This window comes from Acanthochromis polyacanthus, chromosome 2 (assembly GCF_021347895.1).
Source record: "Acanthochromis polyacanthus isolate Apoly-LR-REF ecotype Palm Island chromosome 2, KAUST_Apoly_ChrSc, whole genome shotgun sequence".
In the NCBI taxonomy this organism is placed as follows: Eukaryota; Metazoa; Chordata; class Actinopteri; family Pomacentridae; genus Acanthochromis; species Acanthochromis polyacanthus.
Genome location: NC_067114.1, coordinates 38,913,211 through 38,928,698, shown reverse-complemented (window position 1 = coordinate 38,928,698; position 15,488 = coordinate 38,913,211). Strand labels below are relative to the sequence as shown.

At 40.2% G+C, this 15,488-nt stretch overlaps 1 protein-coding gene across 3 annotated transcripts in view; it reads right to left on the bottom strand.

The window, feature by feature from the left end:
• large2 (LARGE xylosyl- and glucuronyltransferase 2) overlaps positions 1–15,488 on the bottom strand; it is a 166,639-nt gene that overhangs the window by 4,960 nt on the left and 146,191 nt on the right. For all 3 annotated transcript variants that reach the window (XM_051937210.1, XM_051937203.1, XM_051937213.1), the window contains 9 exons: positions 13,102–13,273; positions 10,883–10,987; positions 10,628–10,740; positions 9,895–10,020; positions 8,120–8,275; positions 6,932–7,095; positions 4,915–5,193; positions 3,172–3,318; positions 2,785–2,980 (listed from right to left, as the gene is read on the bottom strand). In XM_051937210.1, coding sequence (XP_051793170.1) covers positions 2,785–2,980; positions 3,172–3,318; positions 4,915–5,193; positions 6,932–7,095; positions 8,120–8,275; positions 9,895–10,020; positions 10,628–10,740; positions 10,883–10,987; positions 13,102–13,273 — 1,458 coding nt within the window. The remainder of the gene's footprint in view (positions 1–2,784; positions 2,981–3,171; positions 3,319–4,914; positions 5,194–6,931; positions 7,096–8,119; positions 8,276–9,894; positions 10,021–10,627; positions 10,741–10,882; positions 10,988–13,101; positions 13,274–15,488) is intronic.

Genomic DNA, 15,488 nt, shown 5'->3' with positions numbered 1-15,488 from the left:
AAAGGTCTACATCAAACGAATGATATGCAAATCCCAAATGGTTTCTGTGTGGGTTTTTTTTGCTCCAGTCACATTTCTCCTCAGTTTGGATTCATTTTTCACTGCAAAAAAAGGCCTGCTTCTCTATGGAAACAGAACAACCGTGGCTAAAAGTAGAACTCAAAAACATCTTTAATGCTGTCTAACAAAAAAAAAAATTAAAAATGCAATCAACATGTACAACATTTTTCCAAGTGCTCTTAGGTGTTATCAATGCTGGAGAAAAAACAGTGATACTACAGACTATAGACCCATTTACTGTTGGTAAACAAAGAGGGCTGCACGCACACCCTGGCAACGGAATTATGGTGGCTAGCAGTGGCTTATCAAGCTATGCGGGTGCATTATCAGTAAAAGATCGCGAAAACTACTTTAAAAAGCTCACTTTTACAAATGGCAAGAGGTTCCCAGATCCCTGTACACTTACCGAATGGGACTTTGACGTTCGTAAGTGGCCCAATATTCAGTGGCCTGATATTTACTTATATTTAGTGGAAAAACCTAGCATGTACACTAGAGAGAAGCTGCAAGCGTACAAATCTATGGAGGCCTATGATTACACAATTTGTGGACATGTACAGGAGGTGAGATACAAGGACACTGACGAAGAGTTTTGTGTTTTGATGTCTGAAATCCTACCCAGCCAACAAAGTGGAGAACTACATACACACAGCAAACTGCACCTGTATGGCGGCGACTCCAGTCACATTATTGTTTATGTCCCCCTGTCACAACAGTCGACAGGGCTTTTATTAGTGGCTCTAATCGTGTGGGAACCGACAGCTCGTCAGTATATTTTGCACTGATTTCGCTTTATTTGCCACAACAGAGCACACACGTGCATTGTTGAGGATATCCTCCGTCCAATCCACTCGCTTGATAGCCTGGAGCCACAGCCGCCTTCAGTTGCTCTGAAATGGCCGACAGCCCCTTGGTATGCGGTAGAACTTAAGTCCTTCTTGAGTATTTCAGTTCAAACAACCAAAAACACAACAACCTAACATTATGATGCCGATAGTTCAGTGTTAGGTTTTAGTTTTGCTACTTCATGTGGTGCAAACAATGCCAGGTAAATGATATGAAGCAGTACTTCCGTCTCCATGATGTGCACGCAGCTTATTGATGACGTAGGCTCTGATGGGGTCTATAGATATTTTACTAGCTCAATTCTTTTGTTTCCAAAGTCCCTGAATTTTTGTTGTGTGGCTGATGGTGGCAGCAGCTGCTTCAGTCATACAGAGGAGAAATCTTTTTGTTATCAGCAGAAACTTATTCAGGGCAAAGGGTTTATTTTTGCCAGATTTTTATCGGAGACAGCACATCACAGATGATTAAATCAAGGGCCATTAGAAAGTCTAAAATCTGATGTTCTTCTCTGCATTTACAGAGGTCCTGCTTCTGATAAACGGTGTAATTTTGGTGATTTTGCAAAGAGCACATGGCTTTCACAGCAGCCGATGCGTTTTGGGGTTCATCAGATTCAAGCGACATACAGTCAAGTCCAAGATGATCAAAATATGATTGAACCTAGTGGGAGAAACAGCATGTTCACCTGCAGTCAGTTACATTACAGTGACCTCTTAACTCTGATTCCACCACAAATGTCACATCTCTTGAGACTGGATCCGACACCACTCAGATATTTGACATTATCACTCATTGTAGAAACTGTGTGCTTTAGAAAATGAGACATTCTATAGGGAGAATGTAATTTAGTTATTCAAATAAAAAAAAAAATCCTGGACAGATTGACTTGCTGTTTGATCTGATGTATAAATCAGACTTCAGATATCGTAGCAGTGACTGAAAACCACACTAAGCATGACGTATCCCCTTTAAGGCTCTTTTACACGGTGTGATTTTAGGCTGTGTAAGCTGTAAGTTGACCACTCTTAGAGAAACATGGTAAAAAATCTGTTATTACCAATTTGAAGTATCACAAAACCAAAGACAAGCTGCTGCAAAACTGTCTTTTTTTTAGATTTTAATTGGCTCTTTAAAAGAATGTTCGGATATGATAGTTAATAGAACCACAGTTAGTGTAATAACTACAGTAGAGGGCAGTTGGCAAACCTCCAGTTTGCAGAATCTGAGGACTGCTGGCACCGAAGCTAAGCAGTCAACAAGGTCAGTAGCAAAACTTATTTTAGCCACATAAAGGAGGTCTCTATTTAGAATATTCTTACTGCTTTACCCTGTTGTTACACAGCACTTTATTTTGAGGCTACATATTCTCAGCTATATCATGCTGCAGATCAGATGTTGCTCAGAATTCCAGTGATGTAATCAAGTACATGACATGAGTTTGGCCATGCGTAGAATCCAGAAGTTGTACAATGCATAAACTGTAGTGACAAAAGGCAAAGAGGTGAGAACATTCTAAATATAGCATACGCTTACAGCAATATTGATTTTTCTTTTTTTGGTGGCTGAAATACGTTTTGCCGCTGAACATTCACTGCTTAGCTTCCTTGCCAGCAGTCTTCTGCTTTTTCAAACTGGGGTTGTGCCAACTGCAGGTGATACAGTAACTATGGATAAGTACCTCAAACAGCCTCACTTCAAAGAAACCAAACTGACTCTTTAGTCATCAAAACGTTCATTATGTCTTCATGTTAGTACACTAGTTTTGAGTTCTTTTGTTCAGACATAGAATGATTGTTTTCTATGTCTGAACAAAAGAACTCAAAACTAGTAAACAGAAAAATCGCATCCTCGTGCTTGTATCAGTTTATACAGACGCACCTGTGCATCCAGCTCCATGATATGCGACACCTTGTTCCAGCCGAAGCCCACAAAGCGCTGGTCGTACTCCGGACAGTCTCGTCTCACCACGACGTACGGCTCAAAGTCAGGCTCCCAATCCACCTTGTAGGGTGTGGTGGCTGTCCGCCATTTGGCATAGTTGGTAGGAGCGTGACCCTTTGGCCACACATGGTACCTGTAGAGGCAGGAGGAACAAGACAATAACATCTAATTAGCTGTGTAGATCCTTATTCACGTCATGCTAGTGCTAATCCTGCTTTGCTAAGAGGCGAAACATCTTCAAAAAAACGCCCAAAAAAAGAAGTCCAGTAGCATTTTCCTGAAGCTCTTAGGATTAACTGAACTGATTTTGATTTGTTCAGGTACCTGAAGGTATAGAGAGTCCCCATGTCCAGCATGGAGAGCAGCTCGGCTTTGGACTTGGGGAAGGACAGACGGTAACGAAGAGTCTCGAAAGCTGGAACCACCAGAGCCTTCTTGGTGTGAGCCATGTCCAGCTGCACCACGGACTTTCTGCAGCAGCAAACAGGAGGTGAGACGCAGTGAAAGCAGCTTCTATAACAGCATTTCTGATTTATTGGCAAACAGTTTTCATGTCTGAAACAGATTATGATAGCGTAACATTCAGAATTCAGTCTAAAACAACACAGTCCTGCAGGAAATGTAATTTTCATGATGGTTGTAAAGTTCAGGTTTTGCTGAAAGTGTTTTAGAAAGGTGTTGCAATTATTATAAATATTGTTTTCCTGTTTCTATTACGGCAGCAGACACTCCTCTGTGCAAAATAATGGAATACAATTAGAATTTGGGAGTAATTAAAATACACAGAAGCTGCATGTCCAACAAATTTCTAATCAAATCTTTCACTCATTGTGGTTTTATTTAGTCTTTTACTTTGACACTAATGAAAAGAAACTAACATGGTCCCCTAAAGTCTTCAAAATAAGTGTTAAAACAGCAGAGATTCAGACTGAGAAGTTTTATAATAAAATCAGACAGAAAACAGGATACAGAGACTGACTTTGTATCCAGGCAACTGTTCGCACAACTAATCATGTGATCACATGGTTTAAAGTAAATCTGTGATTCCAATCCCGATTCTACTCCAAACAATCCTACAGCGATTTTTTGACCTGATCGCCTACCCCTAAGACCTGCTACGAACATATAGAGGAGGACTCTGTGATGGCAGGACTTTCTTTTAATGAGTGTAACTTGTGCTGAACCGACCACACGAACTGCAGACTTGTACATAGTCAGTGTGTTCCCAGTATGGAGAAATAGAGCAGCATGCAAGCTAAGCAGTGAACTGCTGCGGACAGAGTCAGCAACAAAACATAATTTGGCCACGTTAAGTAAAAAAATCAATCAGTGTAAGTGAAGGCTATATTTAGAACATTCTCAGTGCTTTACCATGCTGTCAGACAGAACCCTTCTGGTGGGAACTGAAGCTTTTAGGGCTTCATGTCCTCTACAAAACCAGCGAGTTCAATTAACAAAAACAGCAATTTTGTCTCACAGAATATTGGAGTTGCTGGTCTACTGTTCCTTGATTGATTAGTTTATGTTCTGTTGTGTATTCGAACATTTCAATTAAATTACACGGTAACAGATCAGCAACCTCCATGTTCGATGAGGTAAAAACACTGCTTTGCCTGTGGAGTCTGGAGGTCTCAAAGAGAGCAGTATAAAAGCTTCAGTTCCCCATCTGGAAGAGCTGCGTAACAGCAAGTTAAAGCTGTAATACTATTAAGTATTACACATACATTTAAGTGATATAGATTTACTCCGTAAATTTTGGCTCCGGGCTTCTTCTACGTGTCTGAACGGTGTTTTACTGCTGACTGCATCCACAGCAGCTTCTGCACCAGTGAAAAATGAACTCAGTGACTAAAAATGTGTTGCTACTTGAGGTTTAGAGTCACGAGTAACTATTAAAGTGCACGACTTGTAATACATTTGTTCTTCTGCTTATGTGACTCGTGTTTTTATTACAGCTCCAGTTTCAATGCCTGCTATGATAAAGCTCTATTAGACCCCATCAGCTGAGAGTTATTTGATTTTACTGTCTTAGGTGTCATTAATGTGAGAACTGGATGGGGATCCTACCTGAGGTAATCGTAGAGACCGTACATCGGCAGGAAGTCCACATCCGTCAGGAACACGTAGGGCGTGTTGGCATTCTTCAGGGCCACGTTCCTCACCAGGTTGACCGGGTAGAACTGGCCCTCTTTGTAGACGATGTGATAGCCCACGTTCTTGCGGTTCTTGAGGACCTCGGAGGCCTGAGCGTAGCGCAGGAACTGCTGAGCCTCAGCGTCGGACATGTAGAGCGCCAGGCTGATGGGGCCTTCCCAGTGCTTACAGATGGCCTCCAGCATCTGCAGCCTGCAGGCAGAAACACGTGAAGTCTTTTATTCGAGAAACGCAACTTTTGACTTATTCAAATTATTCAGTAAGCAAACTGTCAGAAGGCTGTGAGAAACCGCCATCAGTACACATTCAGTTTACCCAAGATTTTTGCTTGAAGCACAATAATCTTGTGCATCACATTAGTAGTTAACAGTCAGTGTCCTCCTAATATAATTCACCTCATAACATCGGTGTGACCTGTTGTCCAATCTGAACACTGGGTTCATTCCGCACCTTAAATCTGTCTGATCAGGTTTTTACAGTCATACATTTTGTGGTTTTCTGACCCAGACGTGTCACAGACTAGACCAAATAAACAAACAGAATGTAAACTTGAGCTTATCCTGTTATTCTGCCTTCACTGGTCACATCCACGTTATGGAAATCATACAAAATGAAAGAAGGTAAAATATCCTGACAGTCCAGTTTTTTTTTGCGTTGGTTTCCATCGCAGGAACTCTGGGAGGTGTGAGGTGGCGTAAACATTTACAAGAGCTCTCCTGTAATAGGTCTTTTCTGTTTCTGGTGCGTTGTAGATTCCACCAGCCAACAACAAATACTGGATGAACTCCAGAGGGCTGCATCATGAAGCCAGTTTGACAAAGTCCAAAAACCCAGTCAGAGATAACAGATATCACAATCTGGTATCTGGTAACTCACACTTTTGCTTCAAACTCTGCGTGTTCACATAAGAGTGGGTGTTTAACACGTCATGTGACTTTTCTTCTGCACAAAATGAAACGATCATCTGCAGCTGCTTCAGTCAACAGGTTGTTATAATGGAGGACAATGAGGAACATAAAATACACGATGTTAAAAAGCGCTGGAACTGCAAACAGTGCAAGACAGAAATGCTGGTAAAAAGCTTTTTTTTTACTGACAATGCAGCTGATTATTTCTATCTAGGTGCACAATAAAGTTAATAAACTTTAATCTCCATATATTTAAACCCAAGATTGTATTGAAGTGCATTTAGGTCTGACACTGTCCCAGAATGCAGGCTGGTACTTTAATTTGTGATCAAATCAAAGTGAAATTAATGTAGCTGATTGAATATTCTTTGTTATAAATAGCAATAAACAAATCTGTTTTCTAATCTGCATTCTTTTAGCTCCAGTGTAAATGGAGTGAGCAGCAAATCAGAGCCAAACATAAAGACATATTTATGCACTTTCTGCATCACCTGCTATATATGTCAGGTTCCCATGGCAACACGATGCCTACAATGTGTGATACTGTAACTGTACGGCTTCATTCAGTGGCTTAGTAATGTACACATCAACAAGTTTACAGATAAATCATTTTCCCTCCGCTAGGAATCTGTATTGCTTAGAATCATTGGAAAATATTTTGGCAAAAAGAAGATGCTTCTTCCAGTCGAATTAAATCTGAAACTCTGAACATAACAGGTTAGCTCCACAGCATTAGTTACCATGGAGATCTCGCAGGGTTAAAAGAGAGACACTTTCATGAGACTACAAACTCTGACTTCAGGCCCGCTAATCTGGCATCGTAGTTCAGCCCTCCGGTCTATGAGCTTGTAGTGGGCAGAAAAAAGACTGTTGAAGCTGCAAGTTCCGCATTTGCCTTTTTTGTAGAACTGAAATTGTAATGTTTGCCTGACTAGAACAGCATTACTCTTATTTAATTTCTTGCTAATTTATCAGAAATGAGGACAACAGCTGATCAGATGTGCATCAGGCTGGTCCGGTACCTGTCCATGGAGAGCTGAGCCACCAGCGTGACGTCGGTGTCGTCCTCGGTGGGCGTGTACTCGTACTGCAGGAAGTAGAGGTGAACTCGGTGCACCGTCAGTCGCTCTCGGCGGAAGTCGTAACACTGATCGTCCTCGTCCAGCTCCTCCAGAGCCGACTGCAGCTGAGGAGATGAACAGAACAGAGTTGTAAAGACGCACTTGTGTATAAAAACAACACAACCCTGCGGTGGATTGTTACCTTGGCAACTTCAGCCGTGCAGAGAAATCAATTTACTTTAACATACTGTAGGAATCTATTTGCGTATAGACCTCATCAGCACATCGGCAGGTTGTGGAAAGGAAGGTGCAATTAAAAACAGGTGTCAGGGATCAATTTGCTGAATGGATCTGCTCTTTTACAGCATGATTCAAACAGTAAGTTCACAGAAGAGGAAAGAAGACAGAAAATGTACATTTAAGAAGCTGCAACCACACAATTTACAGTGTTTCTTTAAAAAAATTCTCGATTTTTCAGATAGTTTAATTACAACTACTCGACTAATTGTAGCAGCTGTAGTTAATGTGACAAAACATATGGAACTGCTTTTAGTTCACCTATCTTATATTTGTCTTTGGAAATAGTTGATGTATAAATGAAGCTGTTAGTTTACGACCACTTGTACATTTGTAGAAGTGATATTCTAATTTTAATTTCCACTAACAAGCCCCCTAATAAAGAGCTCTGTTTAACAGGCATACAGGTACGTTTTAATGGAGGTCTGACACAAGTGTTACTAATTATAACACCAATTCTAAGGAAAACAAAGAAATTGGCTGTTAGAACAGTTATTAATGCTTTCTTGTTAGTGGTTAAGCGGACAAAGTCATCAGATTTCACTAAGATGATAAAAATGTGGAAGAATATCTTTAAGAAATTTGCCAGAAAATACAAAACCTATAAAATGAAGCCTTTTCGAAACTTCTTGTTACTGTCAGCTTTGATAATAAAGTTTATTATTTAACAGGAAAATATTCTGCCAAGCAATGATGGGATTTGCGTGATCCTTTCCAAACCTGATAAAGTTTAATCTGGACTGTGGCCAAATGTTTCTTACTCTGAAACTGATTACTTCAAAAAGCTGTGAAAAGGTGAAGAAAGACTAGATGTTACTGTGTTTGATGTAAATGTGTGTTTGTGTTTCTAACCTGGACGCTGTCTGGACTGGCCTGACTCGGGCAGCCGAACAGTTCTCGTCTCAGCAGGTTTCCATCGTACTCCAGGAAGGTCAGGTAGAGGTTCCTGAAGAACTCCACGTGTTTGTTCTTCACACGGAGCTTCTTGGGAGAATTCCAGTGGATCACCTGGAACCACAACAAGCTCCAGTTAAAGCAGGGGGATTAACCACTGATCCACTTAATTAGTTAACTACTTAATCCTTCATTTCAACAAACCGCAGGCTTGTTTATTTACAGAACTGCAGACTCTCACATCTCTTCATCTTCCTTTACGTTCTAATAAAGGTGGCTACGTTTAGAGCTGAATTCAAACAGAGGTGTTATTTTTTTATTCGGCATCTTTGTTTACTACCATAAACAAGTTTTAGTATCTTCTCATTCGTCTTTCTGTTCCCTATTTTTTTAAACAAGCTCTTGTTGAGTAAAAACTCATGTATATCTGAGTATATGTAGGTAAAACTGTGTTTATGTGTACAGATTGATACACCCCCTGTCAAAAGTTTTAGGACGCTTTCTCATTGATTTGAATGAGAAAGCGTCCTAAAACTTTTGACAGGGGGTGTATATAAGAAGTCACTATTAAATGGTGCCATAATTTAATTTAATTTAAGTGATTATATTGGAGCGCATTGAAACTTTCAGGGGTTGTTTTTGCTGTCCAGTCTGGTCATTTAACTGCCACACATTGTATATTTATTCTTTATGAACTCACCATTTAGTTGTGTAATATTATTACATTAAAGTAACATAATACATTTTGTGATATTGTCAATTTAAAGAAAGTTGCAGTTGGGACCTCAAGGAAAAAATGACAAAATCTCAGTGTAAAATAAAACCAAAAACAACTAAAACAAGTTGTACAAACAGTTTTTAATTGTTTTACTCTTTATGTTGCAACTTTAAAAACTTTTATGACTCCACCAAGGATCGCAGTGACGTCATGTGATGATCTGCGTTGGTCTGTCTGTTAGCAACATTACTAAAAAACGGACCAACAGATTTGGATGAAATTTTCAGGGAAGGTCAGAAATGACACAAGGACCAAGTGATTAGAATTCGACAGTAATGCAGCTTATAGTCTGGATCCACGGATTTGTTAAAGATTTCTGTATCATTGCAAGATAGAGGTATGGCGTCACTGTAACCATGACAACAAGTTAACACTGCGTCTGCTGCCTGTTGATGATTACATGACTGTGATCCTGCTACAAATCAATCGCTCCGGACCACACATTTTTAAAAGATTTCATCTGTCAGAAATCAAACAAGGACTGAGCAGCCTTGGCAGAGTGCTGCGCTCTCTGAGTGCTTTTCTTGTTCTGTTTTAATCAAATTTTTTGTCCCTTAAAGCACTTTGTTACTTTGTCTTTGCACTGCTAAGTAAGTTTAATATTACTTTGTCGTATTTCTGTTTGGGCAGCTGAAATCAAGGTTCTGGAAGAGGAGGGTCTTTAATAAAGCTCATCAGATGTGGTGATTTGATGCTTTTCTTTGTCACCTCTCATTCTAAACTGAATCATGTTGGACTGTTGATCAGATAAAACTACTAGTTAGAAAACATCTCATATTTTGGGACATTAAATAGCTTTTTTTAAATTTTATTTTTTACATTTTCTAGACAGAATAATCATCAATGAATTTAACAGTGAACACTAAACTGAATCCAGACATATTTGGCTGTCGGTGTGCCAGTGACAGCATCAGCTCAGTGGCAGTAAATAACTGATCAGTGTTTTCAGACGTACCTTGAGGTCGGACACCTCGGTGTAACACTGCTCAGACCGAGTGTGATCGGACAGCTGGACGTTCCAGAAGCAGGGCAGCTGGTGAACCAGGACCGGGTTCTGCTTTATGAAGGCGTTGAAGATGTCCTGCACGCGGACAAAAACACAACTTTAACAACAACTTCTATCCAGTTTCACCATTGAGACTTCTTTTACTGTTCACAGATCTGCATATAACTCTGCTCCTCAAGGCATCTGAAAGAAGAACCCGATTGTTTTTAAAGTACAAAATGTTGATTCTAGAGAGCTAATTTTTGTGTTTCGTTTCAGCATACTAGTAGGCGTAGATTCCTGGACAGATGAATGCCTCACTGTGCCAGAATTTTGTCTTCTGCCATAAATTTGTTGCAGAAAAGGCAAAAAACGGTGCATAAAGATTCACCAGAAAGCAGGAAATTAAGTGTCAAGTGCTCAAAATTTCCATGGGAGGACACCAAGCTCAGTGTTTCAACAAACACTTCAATGATTGATGTAAAAATCGTGTTTTGTTGAATAGCTGCAGGAAACTTTTAGCCCTGATATTCACCATTTTGTGTGACTCATTTCCCTGAGTCTCTACAACACAGATGGAGGTTGCAAAGTTAGCATCACTCAGAGACACAGAAGCTGCATCAATGGAAACACAGAAAGCTGAAATAAACTGGAGAATTCCAAAGTAACTGGCCGTTTTTCTGCATTGAGACATGTTTCTCACCTGATCAGCGAGCGACGTGCTGAGCATGCTCATTAGCTCCCTCTCTGCCGTCAGCCGCCACATCTGCTCCCAGCCGATTCGCCGAAGCCGCTCCAGGTAGAGAAGAATGACGCCTGCGACAACGAATGAAGACGACAACAACAACCTGACTTCAGCTTCAGAAACAACAGGTCAGTATAACGTTGTAGCGTTTTGCTTCAACTACAGACTAAAATGTTGTGATTTTTCTGATCACCAACATGTTTCTCTGTTTACCTGTATTGAAGCCTCTCCCCAGCGCCGGCCAGGGTTTATGGTTCTTCCACAAGTTGCCCAGATACCAGTCACTCTGGTTCTCCACCAGACCGATCACCTGCTTATCTGCAAACAAAACAACCAACAGACATCAGAAAACAATGTCCATTTGTTCAGTAGCTGATTATTTTAAGATTTTTTTGGCACTTCTCAGGTGAGTTCTGAAGTCTTTCCCTTCCTGCCCTGTTTAATCTGCAGCATGTCATCTTGTAATTATCAGGAAATGGTCTCAATCAGTTTGTGGATCTTGTAATTACAATTGTTGACTGTCATTAGCTAATTCGGTGTGCTTTATTTTCCAAAATGTAAACAAAAATTGGCTAAAAATGAGGCTCAGATTGCAGCACACAGTGGAAGTCACTGCATGCAATTCAGAAGTCGTCTGAGAATCATCACGTTTTTAGGATTTCTGCAGTTTTCAAGTAATGCAATGATAGTTGTCAGCGCATCCAGTGATACTCAGCTGACAGATGCTGGTAATGATTAATAAGTGGATTTGCTGTGTGCTTAGTGCAACACAGGAACACAGTTAAGCCACATTTGTTTTATCCTGATGCCAAATTTTGCTTTGTAGTGACTTTATGTGACCAGTAGCTTCACTCTGTCTAAAAATGTCACAATTAAGTCACAAAGGACAGGAAGACATTGCTTTAAATCAGGAATTTCCCTCCGATTCCAAATTTTAACTAAAAATGATGTCAAAGTTATTTCAGTTATCAGTGTCAAAGCCTTTATTTGCCTTTAAATCCATCAATCAGTTGTTAGAATTGCTAAAAGTCTGCAAGTCTCCTTTTATTTGGGGTTTTGTTCCTCTTTTGTGACATCCTCCAGGTGTCTGAGTTTTAAAGGATTCCTCAGTATCACTTGTGTCTTCAGTTTCCTCCACAGACTCTTGACATAAACCATTTCTTCTTCACTTTGTATGTTTCAGATCACTGAACTGTTGGAAGCTAAAAAGATGCAAAAGGACAAGTTTCTCTTCAGACTGCTGATGTTTTCCTGCAGAGTGTTGGTGTCTTCTTCTGCTTACTGTTTACTTTGACAAGGCTGTCTGACCCGCTGAAAAACATCCCCAAAGCATCACATTGAAACCACCTGTTTGACCGTGGACGGTGTTCTTGGGTTTCAAAGCTTCTCTTTTCTTTCATCCTACTTTTATCTCAGTCACAGAACTGATGACCAGAAGCTTCCTTCTTTGTCCAGAAGAGCTTTTGTGTGTCCTCCTTTCACAAGTGGAGTCCTTCTCGGTCAGTGTTCATGGAGACCAGCCTTGTTCAGTGTCTGATGGAGTGTCTGATGGAGTGTCAGCTGTGAGTGGCTGTAGCCACAAGAGCTCCGATTCTTCAGGACGGCCTCGGTGGTGATGGTTGGACACAGAACTCACTTTTGGTTTCCTACTTCAGCTTTGGAGATGTTTCAGCTTGTAGAACTCCTTCTACTCTTTGATGATGCTTGCCACTGGTACTTGAAAACACTTGGATGTTATATGTTGAATAAGATTTTATTGCTGTCTGTCTTGTTAGCAGCCACAATATGCAACCATCTCTCTGTGATGGATTCTAAAAGCAAACTCACTGAGCTCTTTGGTTTTTTTTATGACTTACAATCGACTACTAAGTGATTAGAAAACTATTGTCTCAGCTGTTCTTAGATTAAAGCCTATTAGAACTCTTCAGAACAAGGTAGAAATGACCAGAAGTTGAATTTTCTCCTAAATTTGTGACAGTTTATAATAATGGACATGGCATTTTTAGTAAAAATGGAAAAACAAAACAAATAAATAGTTTAAATGCATCATTAACCTCTTTAACACATTAACTTCTTGCCTTTTTTCACTTGTTTATGACATTTCCAGCCAGAAGAAACACGTTCTTCAAACATAAATTTGCTATTAATTTAAATTTGGCATCAATATGAATATTTTGATGCTTAACTGTAAATCAGTAATTTTATCATTTCCCATTTTTGAGCATAAAAACAAGCCATTACTTGTTTGTTTTTGGTGTTAGATTCATAAATAAACGGACCAAATTAATAGTTTCTTTAATCACACAGATTTAAACATCTTATACGTGACTTTGTCCATCAACCTTCAGCCTGAATGTTATACCTCCAAGGCTTCAACAAGGTCTGGATGCAGCATAAATGTGATTAACTGGTAAAAATGAAGCAAGTCTCACCAGTGAACTTCCTAAAAATGCCCCAGAGCTCAGCGATGTCTGTGGCGAAGGTGATGTCCGTGTCCAGGACGATGACCTTGGACAGGTCGGAGGGCAAAGCTTTGGTTAGCGTCAGCTTCATCAAGCCGTAAATACCTGAGTAGTGCTTGTTGGGTATCCACGACACTTCAGACTGAAACGACAAACACAAAACATGAAGTTTAATCTAAACAGGTGACTTCACTGACTCGGCTGCTCACCATGTGGGAGCAGAATTCAGCACGTGGGTTAACACAAAGACACGTTCAACATATTTGGCAAAAGCTCCATGTGTTTTTTGTTTTTTTTAAATTATTTTTGAATCTGCAAATAGTGTCTTTTAATTAATTCTCCTGATTCAGAGTAATTGGATCTGCATAAGTGCATCATCTGCAAATATAATCGGCTTAGAGTCTCGGCTGTTTTTCCCCACTTTAATGTGAGTTAATGTTAAGCGAAGAGAGAAGCTGCAGGTCGCAGCGTCTGGCAGCACAAAGGACTCATTGTGGAGCACAAAGCCTGCGAGGGAGGAGAATGTGATGATGTGATGGAGGGAGATGCAGGTTGGAAACACAAACACTGATTCATGCTTGTTCTCCACGTCCTCGACACTCTGAAAGCGCATTCATCAACCTGGTGTTAAAGTAAATTATTTGGTGTTTTTGGGCTGAAGTGTCTCTTGACTCGACTTGTCCGACTCGATGAGCTATTGTTGCCGTCGGATGAAAGCTGCTCTGTTGATTGTTGTGTTTTAACTGAAGCCGATGCTGAAGCTGAACAGCAGAAACTCAACTGCTCAGTGCTCAAACGTTACGAGACACAGAGAGAAACGTCAGCGCAATTATAAAAGAGGAAACTCGTACGGCATTTCATCTCTCTGAGGGTAAAGTTGAATTTTATGGTTTGTTAATATCAGAAACCTCCTCCAGACACCAGTTTCTGCATCAACTTGTTCTTCACCACTGTTTAAATCCATCATTTAGATCAGGGGTGTCAAACTCAGTTCCTGGAGGGCCACTATCCTGCATGTTTTAGATGTTTCCCTCTTCCAACACACCTGATTCAAATTATCAGCTTATCATCAAGCTCAGCAGAAGCCTGATAACGAGCCTGATCACTTGAATCAGCTGTGTTGGAAGAGGGAAACATCTAAAACATGCAGGATAGTGGCCCTCCAGGAACGGATCTTGACACCCCTGATTTAGATGCTTCACCCTGTGTTGGGTCAGCATTTCTCTTTCCTTTCTTGTTTTTAAAATGTCAGTCAATGCAATAAGTAAAATAAATGCAACAGTATAAACTACAAATGTGCAATGTCCTGATCAAGATTTTAATGCTCCCAATCCAATCCAAGTCATTTAATATTTAGCATCTGCCAAAATCTGATACCATTTTCCTGGAAAATACAAACTTACGGTCTCCTAGACTGTCTATAGAGCCGAGTAGAGCTTCTTACTGTTTAATACTGTAGCAGCTAGAGGAGGCGAGTATCACAGTGATGGCAAGCAGAAAGCATTATGGGAGTTAAGCTAGTAAAGGAGCACCGTGACAGAGACTTAGTGTTAAATTAAGTAGGGCAGTGATGTGACATCTCTCTAGAACACTTGAAAGACACTTTTCTGGCTATTTTTGCCCCAAGTATAAACAAAGAATCTGGCATTAATTCGGGTCGATATCGATCATGTTAAAATTTGCAGAATCGGGAACCGAACACTCCTACCGTATATTATTGAGACATTTAATTTTCAGTTTGGTGGTGTGCAGCGAACACTAGTGACAACTGTCTAGTTTTGACTTCATTTCACTGCCTTGGTTGTGGTAATTTTAATTAGAAAAGGTTATGTGTTAACCAGAGAGCTGTAGAGAGCAGGCTGTTTTTTTTGACTTGCTCTCTTCCAACCAAATTCTCGCTGGTGTTACATCAGCAGCCTTCCAGAATGAATCCATTATTTTAGTGGCAGGAGGAACAGAAAACTTGTGAACTGCGATTGAACTGATGCATCCTAATTGAGACGGCCAGGCCAAACTTTTTTTTTTTTTTTAAACATTTATTGAATGTTTACTTGTCGCTGTGGCTGCATTTTGCTCAAACAGACGGACAAAAAGTCAAGTATAAAGTTTGCGACCAGCAGTCTGTATATGACAGCTCAACAACCAACATGACAGATCATATAAAAACAGCAGCTAACTTGTCTGTGTTCTAACTTTCATAATTACTGTTGAGTGCTAACAAAGTAAAATAGGCATATTTCAATACATTTGGTCCAAACATGATTTCATAACAGCAGATACAACTCCAGCCTGCACCAAGTGGATGTGAAGCTTGCTTTCTCTTGATATCTCGATGGGAGCTGTCAGATTATATAACC